At 40.4% G+C, this 25,540-nt stretch overlaps 1 protein-coding gene across 1 annotated transcript in view; it reads right to left on the bottom strand.

The window, feature by feature from the left end:
• scap (SREBF chaperone) overlaps positions 1-20,079 on the bottom strand; it is a gene marked incomplete in the record, with an annotated part of 51,079 nt that extends 31,000 nt beyond the window's left edge. Inside the window, 6 exon segments of the mRNA XM_062422751.1 lie at positions 154-263; positions 1,991-2,211; positions 3,633-3,790; positions 4,819-4,939; positions 8,307-8,507; positions 19,845-20,079. Coding sequence (XP_062278735.1) covers positions 154-263; positions 1,991-2,211; positions 3,633-3,790; positions 4,819-4,939; positions 8,307-8,507; positions 19,845-19,936 — 903 coding nt within the window.
• Positions 20,080-25,540: the final 5,461 nt, after the last annotated feature.

Genomic DNA, 25,540 nt, shown 5'->3' on the forward strand with positions numbered 1-25,540 from the left:
CACTAAGCTTCTACTTTATATTATACTTTAAATTTAATATAAAATCAGGAGCATTGGTCACAGTAGATTTTACACGATGGCGTCTTTATTTACACGTGGTAAAAATAAACAAAGAAGAGATTGAAGCTTATAATTTATGACTTTATCTGTAACTGACCTGGCGTCGTAGCTGGACAGCACCACAGTGATAGTGTAAGTCACCACCCTCTTCCTGTTGTAGTGACTGACACCTGTGTATTTCCCGGGAACGCCAAACAGCAGGTCTGAAACACACACAAACACACACACATTTTAACATTTCTGAAAACACACACACAGAACAACACATTAATATAAATAACCTCACACATCAAAGCTCGTTCATTAGTCGCCTGTCTCGTAGTTACATAACAGCAAATTCCCAAAATCCCTACAGCTGTTATATTACACCGCCTCTTGTAGTATGCTCAATAAAATGTTAGTCCCATTTAATTTTAATATACTTCATGCAGGGGGGGTGGGATGCCTTTTTTATTAGCCTGCATAGATAAAGAGTGGGGTGAAAGGAAGTGAAGGCTCTCCGCCCCCCCTCTCCCCCCCGACCATCAGACACAGCTGACGGCTCAGGTTGCCAGCGCTCTCACACTAGCTCAATGTTAACAAGAGTATCAAGTTGGACTGTATGTGGGAAGCCAAGCTGTCCCTGACTCCAGCTCCAGCTCCAGCTCCACAATAAGCTTCCCACCTCTAAATCACTTGAGCTGGAAGGTGAGGCAGAATGCTGAGCTGGATGATTTTCGTTCACTATGTCAGTGGGCAAAGTTTTTTTTTTTTAAGAGAATTAAATTAAAGTTCCCAGGGAATGAAACTGCTTGTTCTCTGTACTGTAAATATTAAAAGCCTCTTAAAGTTTGCTGATACCACTAATCCCCCCACGCTCACTACCTCTTACAAGTTTCTCCTGTTGTGAGTGATAGCAGACAAAAAAAAGGAGCCCTGGAAAAACCCCCTTACTCCTTTAGTTTGCACCTTTTCCATTTCTAAAATAGACTTTCTGTGAGTTAAAAGTGGCGTAAGAAGTTAAGAACAGATGGAAAAGGAAAACATTACTCTGTTATTAGCTCTTCTGTCATCCACATAATGCAGAGATGTCGACAAACTCTTCTGTAAGTTTGTGTAAATGTGACGAATGTGTGACGTTTACCAGACCTCTGCAACAAGTTTGAACAGGTTCATCATTTTTGATTGATGGGGTTGGGATGTTTTCCACATTATAAGCTCTATATGAGTTAGTGCTGGGCGGTAGACGGGACCCTTTTCAGTGTTGCGCTTCCTGTCGCTCAACAAACAGCAGAAGATGTGTGCCTGCCGAGCGAGTTAAGATGATGATAGTTCACGCAACACATCCTGGTTTTTAATAATTAGTCAGTAAACTCTTTGCATTGTGTCTGACACAGGCTGGAAAATGTGCACTTTTATTTACAGTTAAAACATTTCGTGTGTGTTTCAGCTTCTGTCAAACTAACGGGAGCTGCGGTGGCTTCCTGTCTAAGCTTTCAAAATAAAACCTTTGTTATTATTGTGCGCTTCTCATTATTATTAACAAACAAAGTTGGGGCTGTAAATTACAGGAGATTCCCGAGAGAAAAGGCAAAACGGGAGGGCGGCGGGAGATGAGTCTAAAATACGGGAGAAACCCGGGAAAAACAGGGGAAAAAAATACCGTCATATACCGTGACACCGTTTTTGGTCATACCGCCCAGCACTAATATGAGTAATGTAATTGGGTCAAAGCACAAGTTTATAAGACATACTGTACCTGCTCTTCAGAACAGATGCACACCAAACACCTCGAGGGTTGAAATAGTGAAACACAAAAACCTCAACTTGACAAAAAAAGAACTCAAAAAGGTTTCTCCCTTCAGCTAAACATCCCAGAGATGTGCAGGCAGCCTATCAGCTTCTCTTTAACCATCCAACCCCATGAGTCCGAGTCCTCCTCCGTCCCTACCTCGCAGCGTGGCCGAGGTGTGCAGGCCTTTCGGTTCGTGCTTCTGGATGGTCTTCAGGAGGTCGGGGTCCGAGTCGAACAGCTCCCGCTGGTTCTGCCAGTAGTTTCCGGGAGAAACGAGCAGGCAGCCGTGCTCTGGCAGCACCGACTGCATCCGCCGTAACCCTGGAAACAGGTCCGTCACCTGGAGACACAGCGCCTCCAGACTCCGAACCCCGGAGCTGAACAAGGAAGGTAAGAAACAAAAGGGGGGAGGGGGGTGAGAGGATGGTGGAGCAGAGGCGAGGAGTCATTAAAACTCCAAATCTAATTACTTTCTGAGCGGGAATCGATCCATTTTAACGTGTAGTGTAAAGATAATTAGAAGCTGTCCTATATATCAGTGCTCGGTACAGTAAAGCTGTCAAACTAACAGAGGTCAAAGTCAGACCGGTTTACAACAGATCGATAGCTCGCTTCTTTCCATATGTCAACGTCATGCATGTTTTTCTTTCTTCCTCTAAAGTAAATATATACTTTTGGGTTCATGGCTCGACTTTGAACTGCTAACATGTTGAGGGACAGACCTATGTATTTAAACAACAACACAGTTTAAAAACATGGAGGACAAACTTTATACAATCATTAATTCATCTTTACCTTCATTAAAAGTTAAAGTCTGTGTAAAGTAAGAATAAATATGTGTTCTGAGTTTGACATACCACAGAAAAGTGTGTTGTTAACCACCCTGCCAAATTTGAATGATTAAAAAAAAATCGCCAAATATATGAAATTAGGCTTCAAAGTTGTGTAAAAGTCAGCCTATTTCTCTGCTCCCAAACGCTGTGGGAGTGCCCGCCGAGTCCGCTGAAGCCCCGCCTCCTAGCAAGTGTGACCTGTCAATCAAAGTCACCACCTCTACCAGAAACATGGACGCTAGGTCTGAGAGCTTTCTGCTGCTAACTCAGCAGCTAACTCGGCGGCTAGCTCAGCTGCTAGCTCGGCGGCTAACTCGGCGGCTAGCTCAGCTAACTTGCTACCTGTAGACTGTAGTAGTAGTGTGCGCTGAATGTATTTATACCTCTACAGCAGCAGGGGCGGGTTTATGCTCCGGTGTGTAACCGTGCTATTGGTTAACGCGGCGGTGATTTTAAGACCCGCCCATTAAATCCAGACACAGAAATCTTGAAACAGTTTGTGAAGCCTAGCTCCACAATTCAAATCTAAATGGTTGAAATGCTTTTTACACCTTTTTTAGAAATACATTTATGACCTATTTAGATTCGTGGCTTTCGCTCTATTTCAAATATTCCAGATTGATTAAATTTTGGATCTGATGGGTCTTTGATTCAGAATCAATAAATTTGACTTTTTTCTGCAGTAAAAGTTTGCACAGCTGATCAGGATGACGTTATTAAACGTATTGATCCTGATTGATTTGTGCTGAAAACATCTGCATTTGGCTCAGTGACAAATAAGGATCAGCAAGATGACATTTTGATTAATTGTTCAGCTCTAGTTGTAACTTTAGTTTTGTTTAAAGATGCATCATGTAGGATTTTATCAGGTGTTCACGGAGCTCGACATTCCTCTACAGGAAGCAATGAAAATCACGTCTGTCATCTAACATCATGTGTGTGTGTCTGTGTGTGTCTGTGTCTACCTGTCAGAGTAGACGTGGTTGCGGATCTCCTCCAGCAGGCTGAAGACTTGGCCCAGCGGCGACCGGAACATGTCCACCGGCACCAGGCTGCTTTCCCACGGAGACACCGCCGCCTTCACCAACACCTGCTGGATGTAGGCGACCGGAGGACCCCGATACTGCAGCACACACATAGTGACATCACACATTTAGAGACATGGAACAAACTGTTTGAGGTCTGAAAAGCAGCACTTATACAGAGAGTGTAAAGTTTCCTGGATCTCAAACTACGGCTGATAAGTGAAGCATGACTGTCCGTTACATTATTTATGAGCCTCCATCTTTACTGTTACACTAGTTTGCATGAAAGCGCTTCCTCTTTAAGTCCGAGCACCAGTTTTAGACTCATGTTTGAGAAGCCACATCAAGTTTCGGGTAAAGATTCTGGCTTAGAAGATAAGTATTAGGGCTGGGCAATAAAACACTATAATATATCGTAATGTGATATTTGATAGATATCATCTTAGATTTTGAATATCGCAATATGGAATAACTTTTGTCTTTTCCTGCTTTTAAAGGTTATATTACTGTAAAAATGTTTGTATAATACCAATTTCAATTCAACTGTGCAATATATATATAATATGCATATATATATTTTCTTCACTTTAATCTGTGCAATAACAATATCATCTGTTATATTACCACTCAATACCAATATTACTGTTTTGCTGTACATAATGTCACAATTATTATTATTTTATTATATATTTCTACTATTATTGTTTTTTGTACTTATGTATTGTTCTTTATTCTTTCTTATTGATGCTCTTCTATGTTTAATGTCCACTTGCTGCTGTAATATTGCAAATTTACCCCATTGTGGGACTAATAAAGGAATATCTTATCTTAAAAATGTATTTTTCTGAGCTTATCCACCAGTTTTTAGACAATTTTTTGAGAAGCAACATCAAGTTTAGGGTACAGATTTAAAGATTTAAAGAAGACAGGACATAAAAGCAACAGCTGGCAAAATAAAAAAGACATTTAAATATGATTAAAAGTGTTAAATTGGAAATAAAATGTAAATTAAGCTGAAATAGAATAAGACAGGAGCATTTAAAGTTATAATGCAGGTCTGAATATGGACAAAAAAAACAACATAAAACAATGTATGTGTTGCGTTCTCGTTTCTCTCGTCTCCTACCCAGTCGGGCCGTTCTCCGAAGTCTCCCTGTGGCTCATGGGAAGGGACGCTGTAGTCTCGCACCCCTGTGGTGAACTCCACAGGACCCGTCCCAGGCAGAGGAAGCCTCAACAACGGATAGCTGTGTAGGGGGGGGGAGTGAGGGGAAGGGGAGAAGAGAGGGAAGAGGGGGGGGGGGGGGGGGTAAATATTAGATATGTGAGAATGATTGAACTTCTCATAGCGTTTAAAATCTTCTTCAGCTGATACGTGACGATGACATCATTAAAATCAAGACACACAACATTACATTAGATTAGTAGCTGCAAAGGAATGGCCCCGACTCGGAGATGCTGCTGTCTTGATAAAAGGTGAGCGCTTGAGTTTGTAGGAATGTTGTTTGTGTGATTTTGGTTTCACTGTGCAACACTTCAGACAACATGGAAACGCGGCCTCCGGCTTTTCTTGCCAGATTAAATACTACCTGGAGAGAGACCGACGACTCCCCTCCCTGTTTTTTCCTGGAAATGGGTGGGTCACCCCTGCGGAACAAGTTCCCTCTGAGCACCAAGCCCACGTGTGTGTGTGTATGTGTGTGTGTGTGTTTAGGGATAGTTCAGTTTATTTTTGAAATGGTATTGTTGGGCAACCGTGACCCATAGTGCACAGACTGAGCTTTCAGTGGTTTGACAGATAAGAAAAAAAAAATTTTGTTGTCCTTCTGATGGAGAAAAGAGGAGTTTTTTTTTTTATGAGCTTGTGTGCTTTTCCTTTTACTTGTTAATCAGGTAAAACCACATCAAAACAAACAAGAAAAGACGCTTAATTTAATTCCTTTTAAAACCACAACTGTGAGAAAAAGCATGTTAGCACTAAAAGCTTTACTAGGCTGACATTTACAAGAATGTTATTATCAGCTTTTACAGTCGGTGATCATGACAGGACGGAGCACCTTCACCATAACTCATCCTCACAGAGCTGTCACTAAAGGCCACGTGAAGCCAACACCAGTCATATTGAGCCATGAGGATTTCAAAGCACATGTTTTTATTTCCATTTGAGCTCTCTCTTCACACTCAAAAATCAGATTTGCAGGTTCCTGGTCAACAGGAGTCTTTAGGAAACACGATCAAACTTCATATTTATACTTGTTTCGATGCGGTTTTGACAACTGAAACAACTAAGTAGTGAGTTTAACTGTGGAGAATAGCAGTATAGGAGATTATAGAGAGCAGGATGAGAAGTTTAAAGAGGAACTGAGCTGTTTCTGAGCCACTTATTTACCAGATGTTTGATAATAATGCAGTTTTTGTTGAAATCCAGCTGCAAATACAATCAGATGATGAAGTGGAGAGAGAAATGTATTTATAAACAGCCTAAACAGGAGTGAGGATGCATTTTTAATTTCATTTTTTAAATATAGACGGTTTAGTGGTGGACGTAAAGCTGAGGGGTGTCAAACATACGGTCCGTGGGCAGAACCGGCCGGCCAAAAGGACCAATCTGGCCCGTTAGACAACTTTGCAAAGTATGAATATTACAGAAAAATAAGAGTTTTCCTAAAGTGGCCAAAAATGCACCAAAATGAAATATGATGTTATCTTTTGTATAGGTGCTACAAATGTTTTGGCTTTTTGTTAAAATAATAGTTTTATAAGTAGTTATGAGGATTTATTTTATGGTTTCATTAAGTTATTGTAATTTTAAGTTTCAATAAAATACTTTTAAATAATTATTGTCATATTTTCATGTCTTAGGTAAAATAGGACGTAATATTGTGTGATCGTAGGGGTGTAAAACCTAAAAGAAAATACATTTTCTCTGCTCTCTGAATGTTGTCAAGCAGCTTCTGTGCAAAATAATCTGAAAAAAAAAAGACATAATATTATTGATGAAACTGCTCATTTTTCACAATGGTTTTACTGGTTTCGGCCCACTTCAGATCAAACTGGGCTGAGTTTAACACCCCTGATGTAGAGGATTGAGAAGATTCATGTTGTTGCATTCTTCATATTAAATAAAATATTCTCCTGGACCATAAAATCAGCTTCATTAAGGATTAATCAAGCATTTATAAATGACTAACAGGTAATTTATGAAGGTGAACTGGTCAGAATAGGAACAGTATGTCAGGGTTTATTTCATTTTTTATAATACAGGCGGTTCAGTGGTGGACGTAGAGGATTGAGAAGACTTGTGAAACTAGTCTAGAGTCTTAACAGCTGATAGTGGAAATGCTGAGTCAGCGGTTATTGACCAACGACATTATCAACTCCCACGCGGAGAGCTCGTGGTCATTCCTGCTGTTGGTTAAATACAAATATTACTCATTCTTCTTTTGGAAACGTTCTCATCAGCTGGACAGAAAGCTCTCTTCTCTCTCTCTCTCTCTCTGCTTCACCTCCCTCCCTCGCTCGCTCCCTCCCTCCCCCCTAACCCCCCCCACCACCACTCTCCAAGGTCACTGTACCTCCACAAAGGCCTCTTTTGTGCGGAGCCGGCCCCCCTCCTGACAGGCAGATGGAGGGACAAGCCTCCCATTCTCACAGAGCCATTTTCTCACAGCCCTTTGCTCTAGTACTCCCTTTAACATCCCTGTCGTCGAGCTCTTTTCTTTCACTCCCACTCCCACTTCCCCCCCTCCTCAACCCTTCCCCACTGTCGTCTGATGGTCAGTCTTCCACTTGGTCAGCGCGCCCTCGGACAGCAGCGCAGCAGGTGCACATGTGCGTTCCAGGAGGATTGTTTTACAACACTTTCCCTGATGAAGCCGGGCCAACTCTCTGACCTATGTCCTCTCTCTTTTTTGACCAGCGGTTTAGCAAGAGTGGATGTGTGCGCGTGCTAAGTGAATGTTTGTATGGTGGTGTCAGCGGGATAGAAGGAGGTGGGGGGGCTGTTATGTGTGTGCAGATGGCCGGCTCATACTTGTTTCTTCTGTCAAAACACTTTCTGTACAGTTCAGTCAGTCCACACTGGATGAAAAAGAGGGTTTTTTTCCATCCATTATGTTAAAATTGGAGCCTTGAGGCAGTGTTCAGATGCCTAGAGTCACTCATCCATCTTAACACCGACCCTACTGTCAGTCGCTCACTGAGACTAAACCTTTCATTTATTAAGCGCTGCTCCCCCCTGTCACTTTATCACCTCCTCATATCTCTGAGCCTTCACTATAAGATGCATGCTTAGCTACTCAATTGGTTAAAAAAATGGCTGTTTGGAAGATTACTCCTTATAGATTTTCAGTGAAGTTTTCCTTTAAGATCACAAGACATTACAGCCTAAAAAATAACCACCAAGTTTAAAAAGAACAGTTTAAATATAACAAATATGAGTTTCTCCAAATTATACTGTAAGAGTACCTTTATATTTTATTCCAAGATGTTATCTAGTAGCCCCAGAAGGAAGCTAGTGTTCGTATATTTTTCCATTTTTTAAGATTTTCCAGCACTCCTACTTGTATTTCTCTAAAAAAACAAAAACTCTAAAACCTCAGTGTGAAAACCTACCAGCAGGTGAGGATGCTAGCAGATGTGAAGAGGATGATGGGTACAGGGTAGGAGGCGCACAGCAGCCCGTGGCGGTAGAAGGCCGCCGAGATCTTCTCCCTTAGCTGCTCGCGCAGCGTCATCCTGGTGGGCGGGGTCAACTCCCGGCCATTGGGAAGCACCGGGCGGCCGAGGACAAGGCACCGTGGGGCATCCAGGGACCTGGAGGAGGGCGAGAGAGCCAGGAGTTTAACAGAGTGTCAAATACCATAAAAACAATGAAACTTTAATGCAATATTTTTTCATTTATAAGTGGGGTGTGTCCTATTCACCAGGAAGATGCAAAGAGGTTGGATCTGCATATGATTATAGGTATGTAAAAGGCCGTCCACACTAAGAATGATAACTGTAAACATAACGGTGGTGTCAAGCACATACTGCTCACTCCAGCTATTGGTAAATGGACTGTACTTATATAGTGCCTTTCTAGTCTTTACGACCACTCAAAGAGCTTTACACTACATCTCATTCACCCCATTCACACACATTCATACACTGATGGCAGGGGCTACCACACAGGTCCCAAATCCACACCCTCCAGGGCAATTTGGGGTTAAGTGTCTTGCCCAAGGACACATCGACATGTGGACTGGAGGAGCCAGGAATCGAACCGCCAATCTTCCAATTGGAGGACGACTGCTCTACCTCCTGAGCTACAGCCGTCTATAATGAAAATATAGACTCTTGATGACCCGCTACTGCTGTATGTTGTACAGGAAAATGACTGTGTGTTGATCAGAAGTATTTAAGGACACTAGTTGCTGTGATGTTTCAGTATTTACAGACCAAACTGATGTTGAAGCGTGATATGCAAAAGTGCGACTCGGGTGCAGTAGTATATTTACACACAGCGACAGCTCGGATGAAGAGTTTTTGGGACTCGAGTAAGCAAACAGCTACACACTGTATTCAATATGTAAAGTTACTGTGTTCTTTTAAAAGGTTTAATTGAAACTCAGCCAAACCCGAACCCAGTCTGAGTTATTATACCGGTCCAGTTCAGTTAAGCAAATCATTACCGGGACCATTAACCATCAACCCGACACACTGTCTCAGGTGTAATATGTGGGTTTTGATTGTGTTTCAAATAAAAGTAAACGGAGAAAGTTTTGGAGTATAAAAATATGAATAACTACTGGTGCATTCAAATAAACCAGTCTTTAATAGAAAAGAGTTTTTTCCAGCATGACACCCCCCAAAATAGACTGCGACTTATACACCTTATTCCTCCTCCTCTTCCTCCCCTCCATTTTTAATAGCATCATATTACCCAAGAGGGGGATGTAGTGTAGTGTAGTGTGAAACCAGTTAATTTTTGCCATTAACCATCAATGAAATTTCAAAGTCAAAAGTCAAAGATCTGACTAAGGAATGTGTTTAGATGCACTTCAACATTGATCTTTAATCTGTTAACATAAATTCATCGGAGTTATGAGTTATGAGTGTGCTTTCAACTTTTTATAGTCACCCATGGAAAGAAAGAGTTGTGTAGAATCCAGTAGATGGTGAATATACTTTTCATTCAGGCACCTGACTGTTTGAAGAGTATCAATGTATCCCCAATCCATCATTAAAACAACATATTTAGAGGTTTGTGCAGCTTTGGCAAAGTGTGATTGAGTTTTCTAGAGTGCTTATTGAAAGCTCAGAGTTAATAAATGGATGTGTGAAACAGGGACGTACGATAAAGTCGGCTCGTCATTGGTATCAGCTGATTTTTTTGATGAAATATCGGCTTCAAACTGAACATTTCTGCTGATATGACAACCTGGCTGTTTCCCCTTATGGGCCATTTGACTCTAAAGCCTCTAAAGTTTTATAGCACTTCTTCAACATCCATCCATCCATCCATCCATCCATCCATCCATCCATTATCTGCCACTTATTCGGGGCCAGGTCGCAATGGCATTAGGCCAAGCAATGGAACCCAGACCTCCTTCGCCCCAGCCACACTCATCAGCTCCTCCTGGGGGATCCCAAGGTGTTCTCAGGTCAGGAGAGATCTATAATCCCTCCAGCATGTTCTGGGTCTACCCGGGGGTTTCCTCTCAGTTGGACGGGCCCTGAACACCTATAAAGGGGGGCATCCGAACCACCTCAGCTGGCTCCTTTCCATGTGAAGGAGCAGCATCTCTACTCCTAGCCTCCCCAGGACGTCTAAACTCCTAACCCTATCTCTACGGCTGAGCCCAGACACTCTCCAGATCTCATTCTTTCGGTCACTACCTCGCCAGACGCAGTACTATACACCTGGCTTAATGGTCTTGGGGCTTCCTCCACAGGCTCCAACTTCACTTAGCTGCTTCTCCCTCTCCAAAAACAGAGAGCTGGGACTAGCTGAGAGACTAACGGAGCTGAAGAGAAACAACTCGCTCCAGCTCTCCATATCAATCCAACCGGAGCACCGACGCCCCCCCTGGTTTGGGTTTGTTATTGAGATTAAAATGAGAAGAAGCAGCAGGTCTGTCAGGCAGCTGAGTGAAGTGGAGCCTGCAGATGAAGCACTGGGACGTTCAGGGTGAAACCAGCATGTTAAGGTGCATTACCACCACCACTACCACCTTAAACTCTGAAGTGTGAACCAGAGATTAAATCCTTCACATTAATCGTGTCTGTGTAATAAACTCAAAGAAAACTCTCCTGAACGACCCACCTGGCAGGTTCATGCTGAGCTCCTGAACTGCAGCCTTCTTAAGTTCTTCCTTCATATATTGCCTCTCTTAAATCAAACTACAACTTAATACTGCATGCATAATAGTCTCCTCAGCCAGGAGGGAAAAATAAAGTGCATTATATCAGTATCAGCATCAGCAATTGGCCAAAATGAGCTGGAAAATATCGGCATGAAATCCAATATCATGCATGCATGCATCTCTAGTGTGAAAGAAAACCATAGCCTGGAGGTACGTCTTTTATAAATATCACCTTACAATTCATCAGAGCTAAGCTATGGTTTATCTACACACACACACACACACACACACACAATAACAGGTTTGTGCAGCTATCTTCATAATGACTTTTACATTGACTCCCATTCATTTTTAACAAACTCTAACCAATTAACACCAAACCCTTTAACCAGGACCTCAGAAATGACTTTTACCACTTTAGCACCAGGCTTTGGTCCCAACAAGGTGAGTGTTTAAACCCCTAACGGTCCTCACAAGACCCACAAAGTCACACACACACACACACACACACAATAACAGGTTTGTGCAGCTATCTTCGTTATGACTTTTACATTGACTCCCATTCATTTTGAACAAACCCTAACCAATTAACACCAAACCTTTAACCAGGACCTCAGAAATGACTTTTACCACTTTAGGATCAGGCTTTGGTCCCTATGAAGACTACCGATCCCAACAAGGTGAGTGTTTAAACCCCTAACGGTCCCCACAAGACCCACAAAGTCACACACACACACACACAACACAATAACAGGTTTGTGCAGCTATCTTCGTAATGACTTTTACATTGACTCCCATTCATTTTGAACAAACCCTAACCAATTAACACCAAACCTTTAACCAGGACCCTAAAACTGACTTTTACCACTTTAGCACCAGGCTTCGGTCCATATGAAGACTACCGATCCCAACAAGGTGGGTGTTTAAACCCCTAACGGTCCCCACAAGACCCACAAAGTCACACACACACACACACAACACAATAACAGGTTTGTGCAGCTATCTTCGTAATGACTTTTACATTGACTCCCATTCATTTTGAACAAACCCTAACAAATTAACACCAAACCCTTTAACCAGGACCCTAGAAATGACTTTTACCACTTTAGGATCAGGCTTTGGTCCCTATGAAGACGACTGGTCCCAACAAGGTGAGTGTTTAAACCCCAAACGGTCCCCACAAGACCCACAAAGTCACACACACACACACACAGGCCAGGTCTTGTAGGGCGGCTCTGTCCTAAACACCTAATTAGATACATACTCCCTGTGGTGTTGGTACACATGCTGCTGAGGACAGACAGGGAGTGTGTTTTTTTTCCCTTCCTTCAAACCAGCTCATACAGGGGTCACATGCTACATGGCACTTAAACAGACACCTCATTCAGTGGCCAAAAAGGTGAGGAAACTTCCCCCCCCCTCCCTTCCTCAACTGTAAGCAGCATGTACTGTAACTGTGGTCGAGCAACTAGACTGAAACACACACATGAAGGCGTCTCATCAATCATAAATACATGACAGGAGAGTTGAATGTTATAATTAAGGCTACAACTAACAATCTTTTCATTATTCCTTTAATCTAACTTTTATTTTGTTGCTTAATTGGTTCTAGAAATCATTTGAAAAAGTGAAAAATGTCCTTTAAAGCTTCCTAAAACCCTTAAAAATCAAATTGACATTTATAAGTCGCCTGGTTTCTTAGACCAGCTGTCCAAAAACAGACTCAGATACTCAATTTATGATCGAATAAGATAAAGAAAAAAGCATCAAAATGTCACAAATGACTGTCTGGAACTGGGAAATGTTTGACAATCTTGTTTTAACCCCTTACGTACTCTTCATATTCAACACAAAATCCAATCATAAAAAGTGTCTATACCACATTTTCGATCTGACTGATCAATAAATTCAAGATTAATGTTTCAGAGAGCAGAGAGAGTGTATTATTTAGCTTTTACACCACTAAACATCTCCTATCACACAATATCATGTCCTATTTTACCTAAGACATGAAAATATAACATAGCAATAATGATGGAAATGTTATTTTATTGGTAGTTTCGAGTCTCTTTAGTCACTCCATCTCTAAGTTACCATGGTAACTAGATGGCAACTGTCACTCAAACTAACTGTAGGTTGTTTTTAGTCATGTTTTCCTGTTTTTGGTGGCAATTAGGTTTCTTTAGTCAACTTAGGTCTCTTTTCAGTCATATTTATGTATGTTTTAGGTTTGTTTAGTCAATTTATGTCTCTTTTAGTCATTTTTGCATCTCTTTTTGGTGGTTAAATGTTATTTTATTGAAAGTGTATTTTGTATTTTTGGAGAAAAAACAGCTCCTATCACACAATATGTCCTATTTTACCTAAGACATGAAAATATAACATAACAATAATGATTTAAATGTTATTTTATTAAAAATGACAAACTTTATGGAGCTGTGGGGTTTATTGTATAACCATTAGAGCCATCAGTCTTCACTGCTACATCATAAAAAGAAATCCTCATAACTACTATCTTATTAAAACTATTAACTATTCATTTCACTAAAAGCCATGTCAATAAATGTGGGTCAAATATGGCCCAGAAGTTTTTTTGTGCATTTTGGGACACTTTAGAAGAAGGGGAAGTCATCAAATTTCAGTTTAAAAGACATTTGGGGTGTTTTTACAAGCTGTTAAAAGGTCTAAATTGACCTGAGCAGCATGTAAGGGGTCAAGGAGGAAGTTTATAAATGATCATTTCTTCTTCCTTTACAAGCACAATAAACTTAAGGTCAATATTTCCCTTTAAAAGAAAGAGAAGTCATTAAATTTCAGAGTAAAAAAGACATCTGGGGTGTTTTTACAAGCTGTTAAATTTGACCCGAAAATGGATGTAAATGGTTAAAAAATGACTTAAAACGACCAATCGATTATTAAAATATAGCTGCATTCCTACTTATAAAACACAATATGTTTACACCGCCACATTAAAAGCCTTTAAATTGATGTATTTTATTACAGTCATAAGCTTAATGTGTGAAATCTCTGTCTTGTGGGTGATTCACCTCCTCTCACCTCAAACAAGAAAAATCAGCTTCCTTCAGCTTCCTTCTCTTATTGACTCAATCTCAGCTCTTGCCTCACTGTTTACTCAGCAGGCAGGTTCACCGCTGCCTATCAGTGTTTGTAGTTACACCCCAAAATCTATTACACTGTTTAACAGGCCGCCCTGGCACACATACAGCAGCTTTATCACAATCTACACAGACCATAATACCTCTCTGTGTTCGTTCCAGACACGTCAAGTCAAAACAAAACAACACCAAGTTAATCTCCGTCACGTCTTGTGGGAGTCTGTGAGATCGTACCTGCTAATAGGAGACCAGGTTATCTCTCTGGCTCGCAGCCGTTTACGTCCCCTGAAAGCGGCGGCGCTGGGTTTTTTTAGCTTAAAAGGTGCTTTGTGGTTAACGTAGAGCTCCCTTCTGGACTCGGGCAGAGCGGTGGTGGTGGTGGTGGTGGTGGTGGTGTGCGGCTGCTCGGCTCGTCCCCCCGGGAGCCACGGAAACATTCCCTGGGGAGGAATTTTGCCCCCCCGGGAGTGAGTTCTCTCTTGATCTGCTGTTATAAATACACTATACGGTAAACAAAGCAGCCGTGTCCCGGCAAGCTCGAATCACAATGGGTTCTGCAAAGGTCAGAAAGGGGCTTTGAAGTTACTCCTCCTCTCCTCTGCTTTCTGGACTCGGAGGAAAGTCTCAGCCTCTCAGCCGGGTTCTGGTCCCGCTCTAGCAAGGGAAAACTTTCAATGAACGCCTCCATCTCTCTCTCTCTCTCTCTCTCTCTTTCTTTCTCTCTCTCTTTCTTTCTCTCTCTCTCTCTTTCTCTGTCTCAATCTCTCTCAGCTGTCTGTCCGGTTCAATGCGTTCTTCTGCGACGGGGTTACGTGGGTGTAGCGGCGAAGCCTGATTTGGCAAAGGCTCAGCAACATCTCCGTCAGTGAACTAATCCGGGATTGAGCGAGCAGCAGCAGTAGAAGCAGCAGCAGCAGTAGCGCTCAGGTCCTATGGCCTCCACCTCTTCCTCCTCCTCCTCCTCCTCCTCCCCCCTTCAACTGCACTACCTCCCTCCTTCCCTCCTCCCTCCTTCCCTCCTCCTCCTCTTGGGCAGTCTATCCTGTACGTGACAGCGTGCCAAGACATTCACGTCTCAAGACAGACAGAGTCAGAGGGAGAGGGCTTTAAAAAACCCACAACAGACCAGAGCTGGACCATGTATAGTTATCGTATTTATATCTAGATATGAACGACGTGCAAGATATTAACCCTTAAACAGGCAGCAGGGATTAAGATTTATTTACTTTAAATCATTTTCCAGGACTTTTTAAGAACATTTTCAGCTGCTACAGTATGAAAGACTATCGTATCATTTTTTATAATTTATTCTTTATCTTGTATTATTATTATTATTATCAACTCATATTGTATTGCTCAGTGTGCATTAGTTACCAAGTATATTTTTACTTTATTTCCTACGTTGTTGTTTTTTTTTTATCTATCGAACTGTGAATTGCATCAGATTAGTTTGAAAGGTGCTATTTATATATAAAAGAATATTTGACTGATTGATAGCTGTGATGCTAGTTTCGCCATGTTTCTCCATTTATTCATGCTAGCAACGTTAGCAATAAGAAATCTTCTAAACCAGAGGTGTCAAACATGCGGTCCGTGGGCCAGAACCGGCCCGCCGAGGGGTCCGATCCAGCCCTCTTTCCTTATTGTCTTCTTTTCCTTCCTTCTTTCTTTACTTCCATCTGTCCTTCCTCCCTTCAATCTGTCCTTCCTCCCTTTCTTCCTTCCATCTTTCCATCCCATCTTCTCTTCCTTCTCCTCCTCCTTTTCCTTCCTTCCTTCCATTTGTCCCTCCTTTCTTCCTGTCTTCTTTTCCTTCCTTCTTTCTTTACTTCCATATGTCCTTCCTCCCTTCAATCTGTCCTTTCTTCCCTTTCTTCCTTCCTTCCCATCTTCTCTTCCTTCTCCTCCTCCTTTTCCTTCCTTCCTTCCTTCCTTCCTTCCATTTGTCCCTCCTTTCTTCCTTCCTTATTTACTGTCTTCTTGTCCTTCCTTCCATCTGTCCTTATTCCCTTTCTTCCATCTTTCCTTCCCGTCTTCTTTTCCTTCCTTCCTTCCTCCCTCCCTCCCTTCAATCTGTCCTTCCTTCCATCTTTCATTCAATCTTCTTTTGCTTCTCCTCCTTCCTTCCTTTCTTCCATTTGTCCCTCACTCCCTCCTTCCTTCCTTCCCTCCATCTTTTTAATAATCCGGCCCACATGAGATCAACTTGGGCTGTATATGCGGCCCTTGAATTAAAATAAGTTTGACACTCCTGTTCTAAACCATTTGCGTTCACTCACACAGCCGAGAGAAGCAGAGTCAGCAGAAATCATCTTACAGGACAACTCAAACTTTTCCAGGACACTTTACTTTTTTCTTTCTTTTTTTGCATTTGTTTTTACATGACTGGAAAATCAATCAATTTCCAGGTTTTCCAGGTTTTCCAGGAAGCGTGGGAAACCTGAGACAGGTGTGTAAAATGAGATGTGAAAAATAATTTGATGTTACTAGTTATCTCATTTGGACCTAAAGTAAAAAACATCTCCATAAATATATTTTAAAAATATTCTTGTATATTTTTTTCAGTATTTTATTGTATATTTTAATTTGTATCATTAATGTATAAAAATGGTCATAATGGTATCGAATAGTTGTTCGCAGGGTCTAAAGTCGACCGTTGTGCCGTGGTTGTTTTTTCCATTGAAAAAACCTTAAAAAGAGTTGAGCTGTGTAGTCTACTATGAAGGGTTCATTCACAATTACTGCAGAGCAATTTTCACTTTCAGCCACTAAGGGGATGTATAAGTTTTTGTAAACCACCTCCACCTTATTCTGAAGCATAGACTGTATATAAGAAATGGACGTAACATCCGTGACGTCACCCATTGGTTTGTGGACTGCTGCTCAGAAGCCAATAGTATCGGATCTGAGCAGCGCCATCTTGAAAATTTCCGGTGCATGCCGGGAAAAATAAAAACACGGATTCTACTTATATGGGCATCAGGAGGAGCAAGAGGCCCCCCCTCTGAACCTGTGAACCAATCAACCTGTCAATCACGACGTAGCCACGCCCTAATGCATACCCTGCTTTATCATCACATATAAAATCAGGGAGGCCAAAATGTCCCAAATGAACATCATACTGCATTGAAGAAGGCTTTAAACTAGCAATTGAGACCATAAACACATTTTGAAAACGTTTACTGAGGTTAGAAATCAAGTGAGAAGTTGGTGAATTCTCCATTGACTTGTATAGAGACGGAAGTCCTTTTGACACCAAAACGGTCGCCCCCTGGTGGCCTTTTGATAGAATGCAGTTTTAAGTTACTTCCGCGTTGGCCTCATTTCAGAGGACCGGAGCTCCCCGCCTGTTCTGAAGTAGAGTTTGACACCGAGTGAATTTTTACTGCTGCCCTCAGCTACTTTGACTCAGTAGTAAGTTAGTCACAAAAGTCCAGCGTGGAAAAACTGCGGACTCATGTGAAAAAGCTGCTGTCTGCTGTGATGGTTACTGAGGGAGACGGACCTGGCGCTAATCACCAAACTAGTGCGTAAACATTTGTAACAGCTCCTCGAAATTGGGACAAAAGTAAAAAAATTTAGGGGTCTGTAAAGCCTGTAAGATTGTTTTCTTTTAATTAATGTGTTACTGTAAATAAATGAAGGATGATTATCAGTTAAATAAATACAAGTTTGCGCAGTTAAAGCTTGTCGTTTGTTACGAATATCGAACTTTATTTTTGATGCATTATCTATTTATCCCCTGTCAATGTTGGCATGCAGTGAATATTCGATTAGTCGTCGGTTATACTCCATAAATCTGTGAAGCACTGTGTCAAAGAAGACGTTACAGCAAAATACTTTTTTATTTATTTAAAAAGATTTTTTTTAAAGAAGCCGAAGACTTTATTTTCACTGTTTTTACATTTAAAATATTGTTAAAGGATTGTTTGCAAAGTAAAGGCTGCAGAAAAATGTTATTTTTTATTTCAATGCAGCTTAAGACAGTTATTGGTCTGTTGTGATTAATAAACTATTTTGTCTATTTGGTATTATTGTGCTGTTTTCTTAAGAATGTTTAATTTTTACTGTTGCTGCACTTTAAAATTCAAACAACAACAAGGATTGGACAGTGGCTGTTTAGGGGAGGGGCTTAGCGAAGGGTCAATTGTATCGATAAAGATATTTGGCTTCAATATCGAGATACAATAACTTCGTAACCATATCCTGCAGCCCTACAACTGAGCAGGGGAAGGCCGAGCGTTGGCTGACTGTTGTTTCAGGGTTAGGGTTAGTTTGTTTACTCATCAGCCAGTTTGATGAGTGACCAGCGATTGGTTGGCTGGACGGTGTTTGTCGGGGAAACACACCGGCTACTACGGCCGAGGAAATAAAAGTCACATTTCTATCCAAAAGAAGAAGGAAAGAAAAAAACAGCCACAAATAAATCTTCATGGCAGTAAAGTAAAGACACATTTTTAACAGGTTTTAACTTATTACAATGGCTGCTGCTGTTTTGCTAAAATCCACATTTTGTATTTTTGTTGGTTTTATGACATTTGCAACATTTTTTACCAAAAGTGAGACTGAATGCTCCTGAAAATGTCAAATGGTGTAACCAGAAAATAATGATAAATATTACATATTTTATCCACCTACAGTGTATTATACAAATAATTACTTCATTTAAAAACATCAAATGGAGTAATTCTACATTTAAATGTTAAAGCATTTTGTCACTATTGAGCAGGACATATCCTAAAAACACCCATTTTATCTAAATAAGTTTTGACAAATGATGTAAAATTAGTTTAAAAACATAGTGTTGCATTGTTAAAAGTGACTTATATTTATTAAATCTCTATATAATCAGATTTTTATGAAAAATACTGGTTACACCAATCTACACTGGGTTACATTACATCATTGACCCACATATATATTTCACTTGAATTAGAAAACGGATAAAATATACATTAAATGCTCCTTATATATCTAATATTGGTACATATCGGACAACATATAAGCCTATACTGATATAGCTGTGATTGGCCAATATCAGCTGGTAAATCGGTCAGGCTCTAATTGTCATATTTAAACCAATAATATATTGAAAATACAAAATGTTGTCACTTAGAATATAGTTATAATATATAATATAGTATTTAAAGGTTATTATGCAATGGTTTTACTGGTCTGACCGACTTGAGCTCAAACTGGGCTGAAAGTGGCCCTTGAACTAAAGAGTTTGACTCCGCTGCTTTATGGCATGACAGTATGGAAAACGTCTCAGTTAGAGAAGCCGTGTGCTTTAGCGTATATGTGCCAGGCGTCTAATAGTCCAACAAAGAGCCGTCTATACACACACACACACCTCCCACGTGAGACGCTCGCACACTTACTCACAAACAAAAACAGAGCTGCAGAAGAGAAATTACAAACACAGTGTTTCACATTGCAGGGCGCAAATTCTGTTAGGGGGGGGAGATGGTCGTCACACTCTCTCTCTCTCTCTCTCTCTCTCTCTCTACACAGCTTAATTATGTGGCTCACAGATTAAGGTAGATTTTAAAAAAGCCACATGCCTTTAATATGACTGCTCTGACTGAACTCATGCATGTAAACTGTGTGACAGCTTCTTTCAACTACACACACACACACACACACAACAACAAAAAACCTTAGTAATCTAAGCAAATAAAGCAGCTTACCTCTTTTCAACAATTCCTAAAATGCCCAACTTGAAGGCATCTCCAGGGTTTAAAGCTTCGAAAGTCATAATTAGCAACTTGCATACATGCATTAAATGTCTTCATGTGAATTAATGTAAACTGAAAAACTACACAAATAGCCATTAACATTCCTGAGAGCTTTACGCCCGCGTCCGTCCGAACACATTCAGCGGTATATTAGTTGCATAATGTGCAAGCATGCTCCTCTCATCAGTGATCAGCCCATTAGTCCGGTTGTAAACGTGGAGGCAGCCTGGACGCGGATGAGCAGATTACTGCAAACACCAGCCTTTTTACAACCGGCGCTGATGACAGAAGAGAGAGGGGGGGGGGGAAACATCCTGTCAATCAGTAACCACGCTGTAATATAACCGATGTGTTTTAAATAGGCAGCCTGGTTTTTTTTCACCCTTCATATATTTAAATTATAATGGAAACATCTTTAACAGAGTACTACCATTAATAAAAACCCCAAAAAGGATCATTTTCTAGCTTTTACAAACTTCAAAGTGTATTAAACTACACACAAAATGGTGAAATAAGCTTTCACAAGACAAGTGAACACATCCCGGGATGATGGAGCTGATGCAACCATGTCGCAACATTACCGCATAAGACACCAGCTAGCACGATATAGCTTATAAAAAGACGAGGGATGCCAAAGATACCCCAACATTTGACATAGTGTCGATTTGGACCAAGCAAAACAAAAAGGGAAACAGCCATGCAACGTTTCCCCTCTTTCAGTAGACATTATGTGTGCATCAGATCACCATTAAGCATGTATCAGGGCAGTAGATCTCTTGCAACATCTTAACTACTTTGGCCGATAATCTGTTAATATTTAACATAAGAGGATATATAAATATTCTCATTACATAACTATAAAAAGAGTAAAAGAAATCTTAGGTTTCAGCTCCTGAACAATGTAATGAGAGGGGGGGGGGAAAGAAGAAATAGCTTATATTTATTGTATTAATTAACCTTTATTTTACCTCAAAAGTCCATTGAGGATGAATTAGGTCAAAGAAAAAGAAAATAAAACAACAAATTAATACAAGTAAACAGATAAGATTACGATAAAGTTAAAAACATTTGCAATTAATTTAAAAAAAAGGTCTGAAATAAAGCTTTTGAACAGCTGTAGTGGCGGTAAAGTATCTAATTTTAAGGCCTTTTCTTGCAGATTATTGTAAATGTAAGGTGCTTTATTAAAAGGGTAACAATACCATGTGACTTCAGGGTTAAAAGAGATTAAATATAGGGCGGTAGCATCTGTAGTAAAGCTTTAAAATAGTAATAGTAAACAAAAAGTAAGAGCAATATTGATAGATATGAATATAAACAACAAGGATATGATAAAACATGAGTGTATGAATATAAAGTGTGCATGTGTGCATGTTTCCTACCTTTAATATATAAATAAATGTGCATATATAATGTGCATTTACAGTAATATGTGCTTATGCATGTGTGTGACAACAGGCCATGTTAACCACTGAGCTACCACATGTAATTATTGACCTAATTTATTACATCTTAAAGCAATTATGTGTTTTTTTAGGTAGATAACACACAAATTAACCTCACCTTAAATCACTCCTCAAAAACACAGCCATTGTCATGATATTATTCCCCCATTTTTAAACTACTTAACAAATAGTTTCAGACCTTTTATAACTAATGTCACAATCAGAAACCATAAATATTAAAAGCTAAGTACATTTAATGTTAAAAACACTTCTCTTCTCCTGTGCTTATGACTGAGCTCTTTTAAAGCACTTTAAAATTTTAATATTTCATTTGCACTGTGTATGTCCTTTTTAATGATTTTAAAGCAAATCATTATTTTATGCTGCAACCTTATATTTAATGCTCTATTCTAATCTAGTTTTTATTTTATTGTTCTCTCTATTTTTCTGTACTACTGTATGTTTTTTAGTTTCCAATTCTTACTGTTAAATGTTTAAATTGAGTTGCCCCTGGGTATGAAATGCACTATATATAAATAAAGCTGCCTTGCCTTAAATTAGTAAAAAAACAACATTAAATTAGATTATTTTTCAGCTTTAAAACTTTGTTAAAAGACAAACCAACAAACGAAGCATCTTAAAAAACTATGAAACCCAACTTAACACGACATATTAACACTTATCATCTTCTTCTTTAAGCTGGTTAAGTAAACTTTACACCATATTTATGTGCATGTTTAATAATTTCTGCAGAAAACATCTGGGAGGCACCAAGTAAAAGCCTTAACATTAGCTGGGTTAGCAAGCTGCTAGCTCCCTGTTAGCCTCTCCATGAACCCAATGAACCTGCATCCAATTAATACCTATGTTATTTACAAATTACAAACATTAGGGTTGCTGTAAACCGACATTAAGACATGTGCTATCTGCAAGAAGGTGGTCATTGTTACCAAAATTAGATTAAAACAGATGTCAGTGTAGCTTGAAACCTAGCCTGATTAAAGTTAGCATGCTGAGTTAGCACAGTGACGATGATGCACAATGTGATTTTGTTTTACATCAAGGTTTCTTTTAGCTGATTGTATATGAAAAAAAAGCTGATGCACGTGAACCCCCTGCACGTGCACAACCTTGCTGATGCAACCACAACACTGCATCTTTATCTGCGTCTTTATTAGGAGTGATAAGACAATCCTAATCAGCCCTCCTCATGCTTTTTTTTCTCCTCCAACACTTAGCTAACTTTGGTAACAGCAGCTAACAGCTAGCAGGGTTTGTTTTATTGCTTCACTCACCTGGACTAAAAACCTTCCCCTCCTCTCGATTTGAGTTGTTGTTTCTGTGTTGGTTCCTTTTCCTGGGTGAACTGGTGAAACTGCCGTGCTACTCCTTCATAAAAAGATTAGTTTGCATGCCTTTGGTTCAGATGCTGACATGCAGGAGGAGCAGCGTTTCAAATCTACTGGTTGTCAAATCCCGGAGAGAAACCTCTCCACTCCGACCTCTCACCCTGCAGCAGGGGAGGAGAGAAGAAGGACCAGAGCGACCTCTAGTGTGGATTATGGGTGTAATGCATCAGTGGTGTGGAAACAGACTTCAATATGACACTTTTAACACTGTTTTAATAGATTTTTATTTCCCACAGCAGGGTCAGCCTTATGTTCCCACAACCCTATGTTCCCCAATTTCTAAGAAAGTGTCCCCCCATCAAAAGTAGGCCTTATGTTCCCTCAGCCATATCTCCCCCAATTTCTGAGAAATTTTCCTCCCATCAAAATTAGGCCCTATGTTCTCAAAGCCCTATGTTCCCCCATTTCTAAGAAAGTGTCCCCCCCATCAAAATTAGGCCCTATGTTCCCAAAGCCCTATGTTCCTCCCATCAAAATTAAGCCCTATGTTCCCAAAGCCCTATGTTCCCCCATTTCTAAGAAATTGTCCCCCATCAAAGATCAGGCCCTATGTTCCCTGAAGGTCTTTCCACTAATTTCCCTAATGCACATAACGTGTTTTATCTATGAAAATGCTTGAAAGGTGAAATTCTTTATTTTATTATTAAACTGTGGGAACATAAGGCTGAGGGAACATAGGGCTGAGGAAACATAGGGCTGAGGGAACATAGGGCTGAGGGAACATAAGGCTAAGGGAACATAGGGCTGAGGGAACATAGGACTGAGGGAACATAAGGCTGTGGGAACATAGGGCTGTGGGAACATAGGGCTGAGGGTACATAGGGCTGAGGGAACATAGGGCTGAGGGAACATAAGGCTGTGGGAACATAGGGCTGAGGGTACATAGGACTGAGGGAACATAAGGCTGAGGGAACATTGGGCTGTGGGAACATAAGGCTGAGGGAACATAGGGCTGAGGGAACATAGGACTGAGGGGAACATAGGGCTGAGGGAACATAGGGCTGAAGGAACATAGGGCTGAGGGAACATAGGGCTGAGGAAACATAGGGCTGTGGGGACATAGGGCTGAGGGAACAAAGGTTTGTGGGAACATAGTGATGAGGGAACATAGGACTGTGGGAACATAAGGCTGAGGGAACATAGGGCTGAGGGAACATAGGGCTGAGGGAACATAGTGCTGAGGGAACATAGGGCTGAGGGAACATAGGGCTGTGGGAACATAGTGATGAGGGAACATAGGACTGTGGAACATAAGGCTGAGGGAACATAGGACTGAGGGAACATAGGGCTGAGGGAACATAGGGCTGAGGGAACATAAGGCTGAGGGTACATAGGGCTGGAGGAAGTACTCAGATACTTTACTCAGGTAAAAGTATTAATACAGCTATGTAAAAATACTTCATTACAAGTAAAAGTCCTGTGTGAAAAATCCTATTTAGGTAAAAGTACATAAGATTATGAGCTTGATGTAGTTAAAGTATTGATTATAATGATTAGATATTATAATGATTAATGGGAGAGGAAAGTAGAAAAAACTAATTTCTGATACACAAATCTGTTTTTAATTTTTTTGACATTTTTCTCTAAAAAAATTGGATCATTTGAACATTTATTGAAATGAAACCATGTGAGAAGTTTAAAGGGAAAAATCAGTATTTGGTAGAGAAAAAGCTTGCTATATTATTCATTGTGTCAAATCTTCATCTGAAAAGTAATTAAAGCTGTCAAATAAATGTAGTGGAGTAAAAAGTACAATACTTCCTTCTGAGATGTAGTGGAGTGTAAGTATAAAGTAGCATCATATGGAAATACTCAAGTAACGTACCTCAAAATTGTACTTAAGTACTTGAGTAAATATACTGAGTTACTTTAGCTAGATAGATAGATAGATAGATAGATAGATAGATAGATAGATAGATAGATAGATAGATAGATAGATAGATAGATAGATAGATAGATAGATAGATAGATAGATAGATAGATAGATAGATAGATAGATAGATAGATAGATAGATAGATAGGTGGGTGGGTGGATGGATGGATGGGTATTGGATGGATGGATGGGTGGGTGGGTGGATGGATGGATGGATGGATGGATGGATGGATGGATGGATGGATGGATGGATGGATGGATGGATGGATGGGTGGGTGGGTGGGTGGATGGATGGATGGATGGGTGGGTGGGTGGATGTATGGGTATTGGATGGATGGATGGGTGGGTGGGTGGATGGATGGATGGATGGATGGATGGATGGATGGATGGATGGATGGATGGATGGATGGATGGGTGGATGGATGGATGGATGGATGGATGGATGGATGGCTGGATGGACGGGTGGGTGGGTGGGTGGATGTATGGGTATTGGATGGATGGATGGGTGGGTGGATGGATGGATGGATGGGTGGGTGGGTGGGTGGATGGGTGGATGGATGGATGGGTGGGTGGGAGTGGAGTGGATGGGTGGATGGATGGATAGATGGATAGATGGATAGATAGATGGATAGATAGAAACTTTATTGAACCCCTAGGGGAAATTTAGGAATCAGATCGTTATTTTAAATGTGAAACATAAGATCAGTTAATAGAATATGCATTGTTATAGATTAAACTATAATATTTTTAAACTTGTCTGTACCAACATAAAAACATGCCTACATGCTGCCTCAATTCATCATTTTTTATATTTAAATTACACATATATATACACATATGATAAATATAAGACTCTAAATTGGGCCATGTTGAATAATGAGTACTTTTATTTTTGATACTTTAAGTACATTTTGCTGAAAG

This window comes from Scomber scombrus, chromosome 7 (assembly GCF_963691925.1).
Source record: "Scomber scombrus chromosome 7, fScoSco1.1, whole genome shotgun sequence".
NCBI classification, from domain to species: Eukaryota; Metazoa; Chordata; class Actinopteri; order Scombriformes; family Scombridae; genus Scomber; species Scomber scombrus.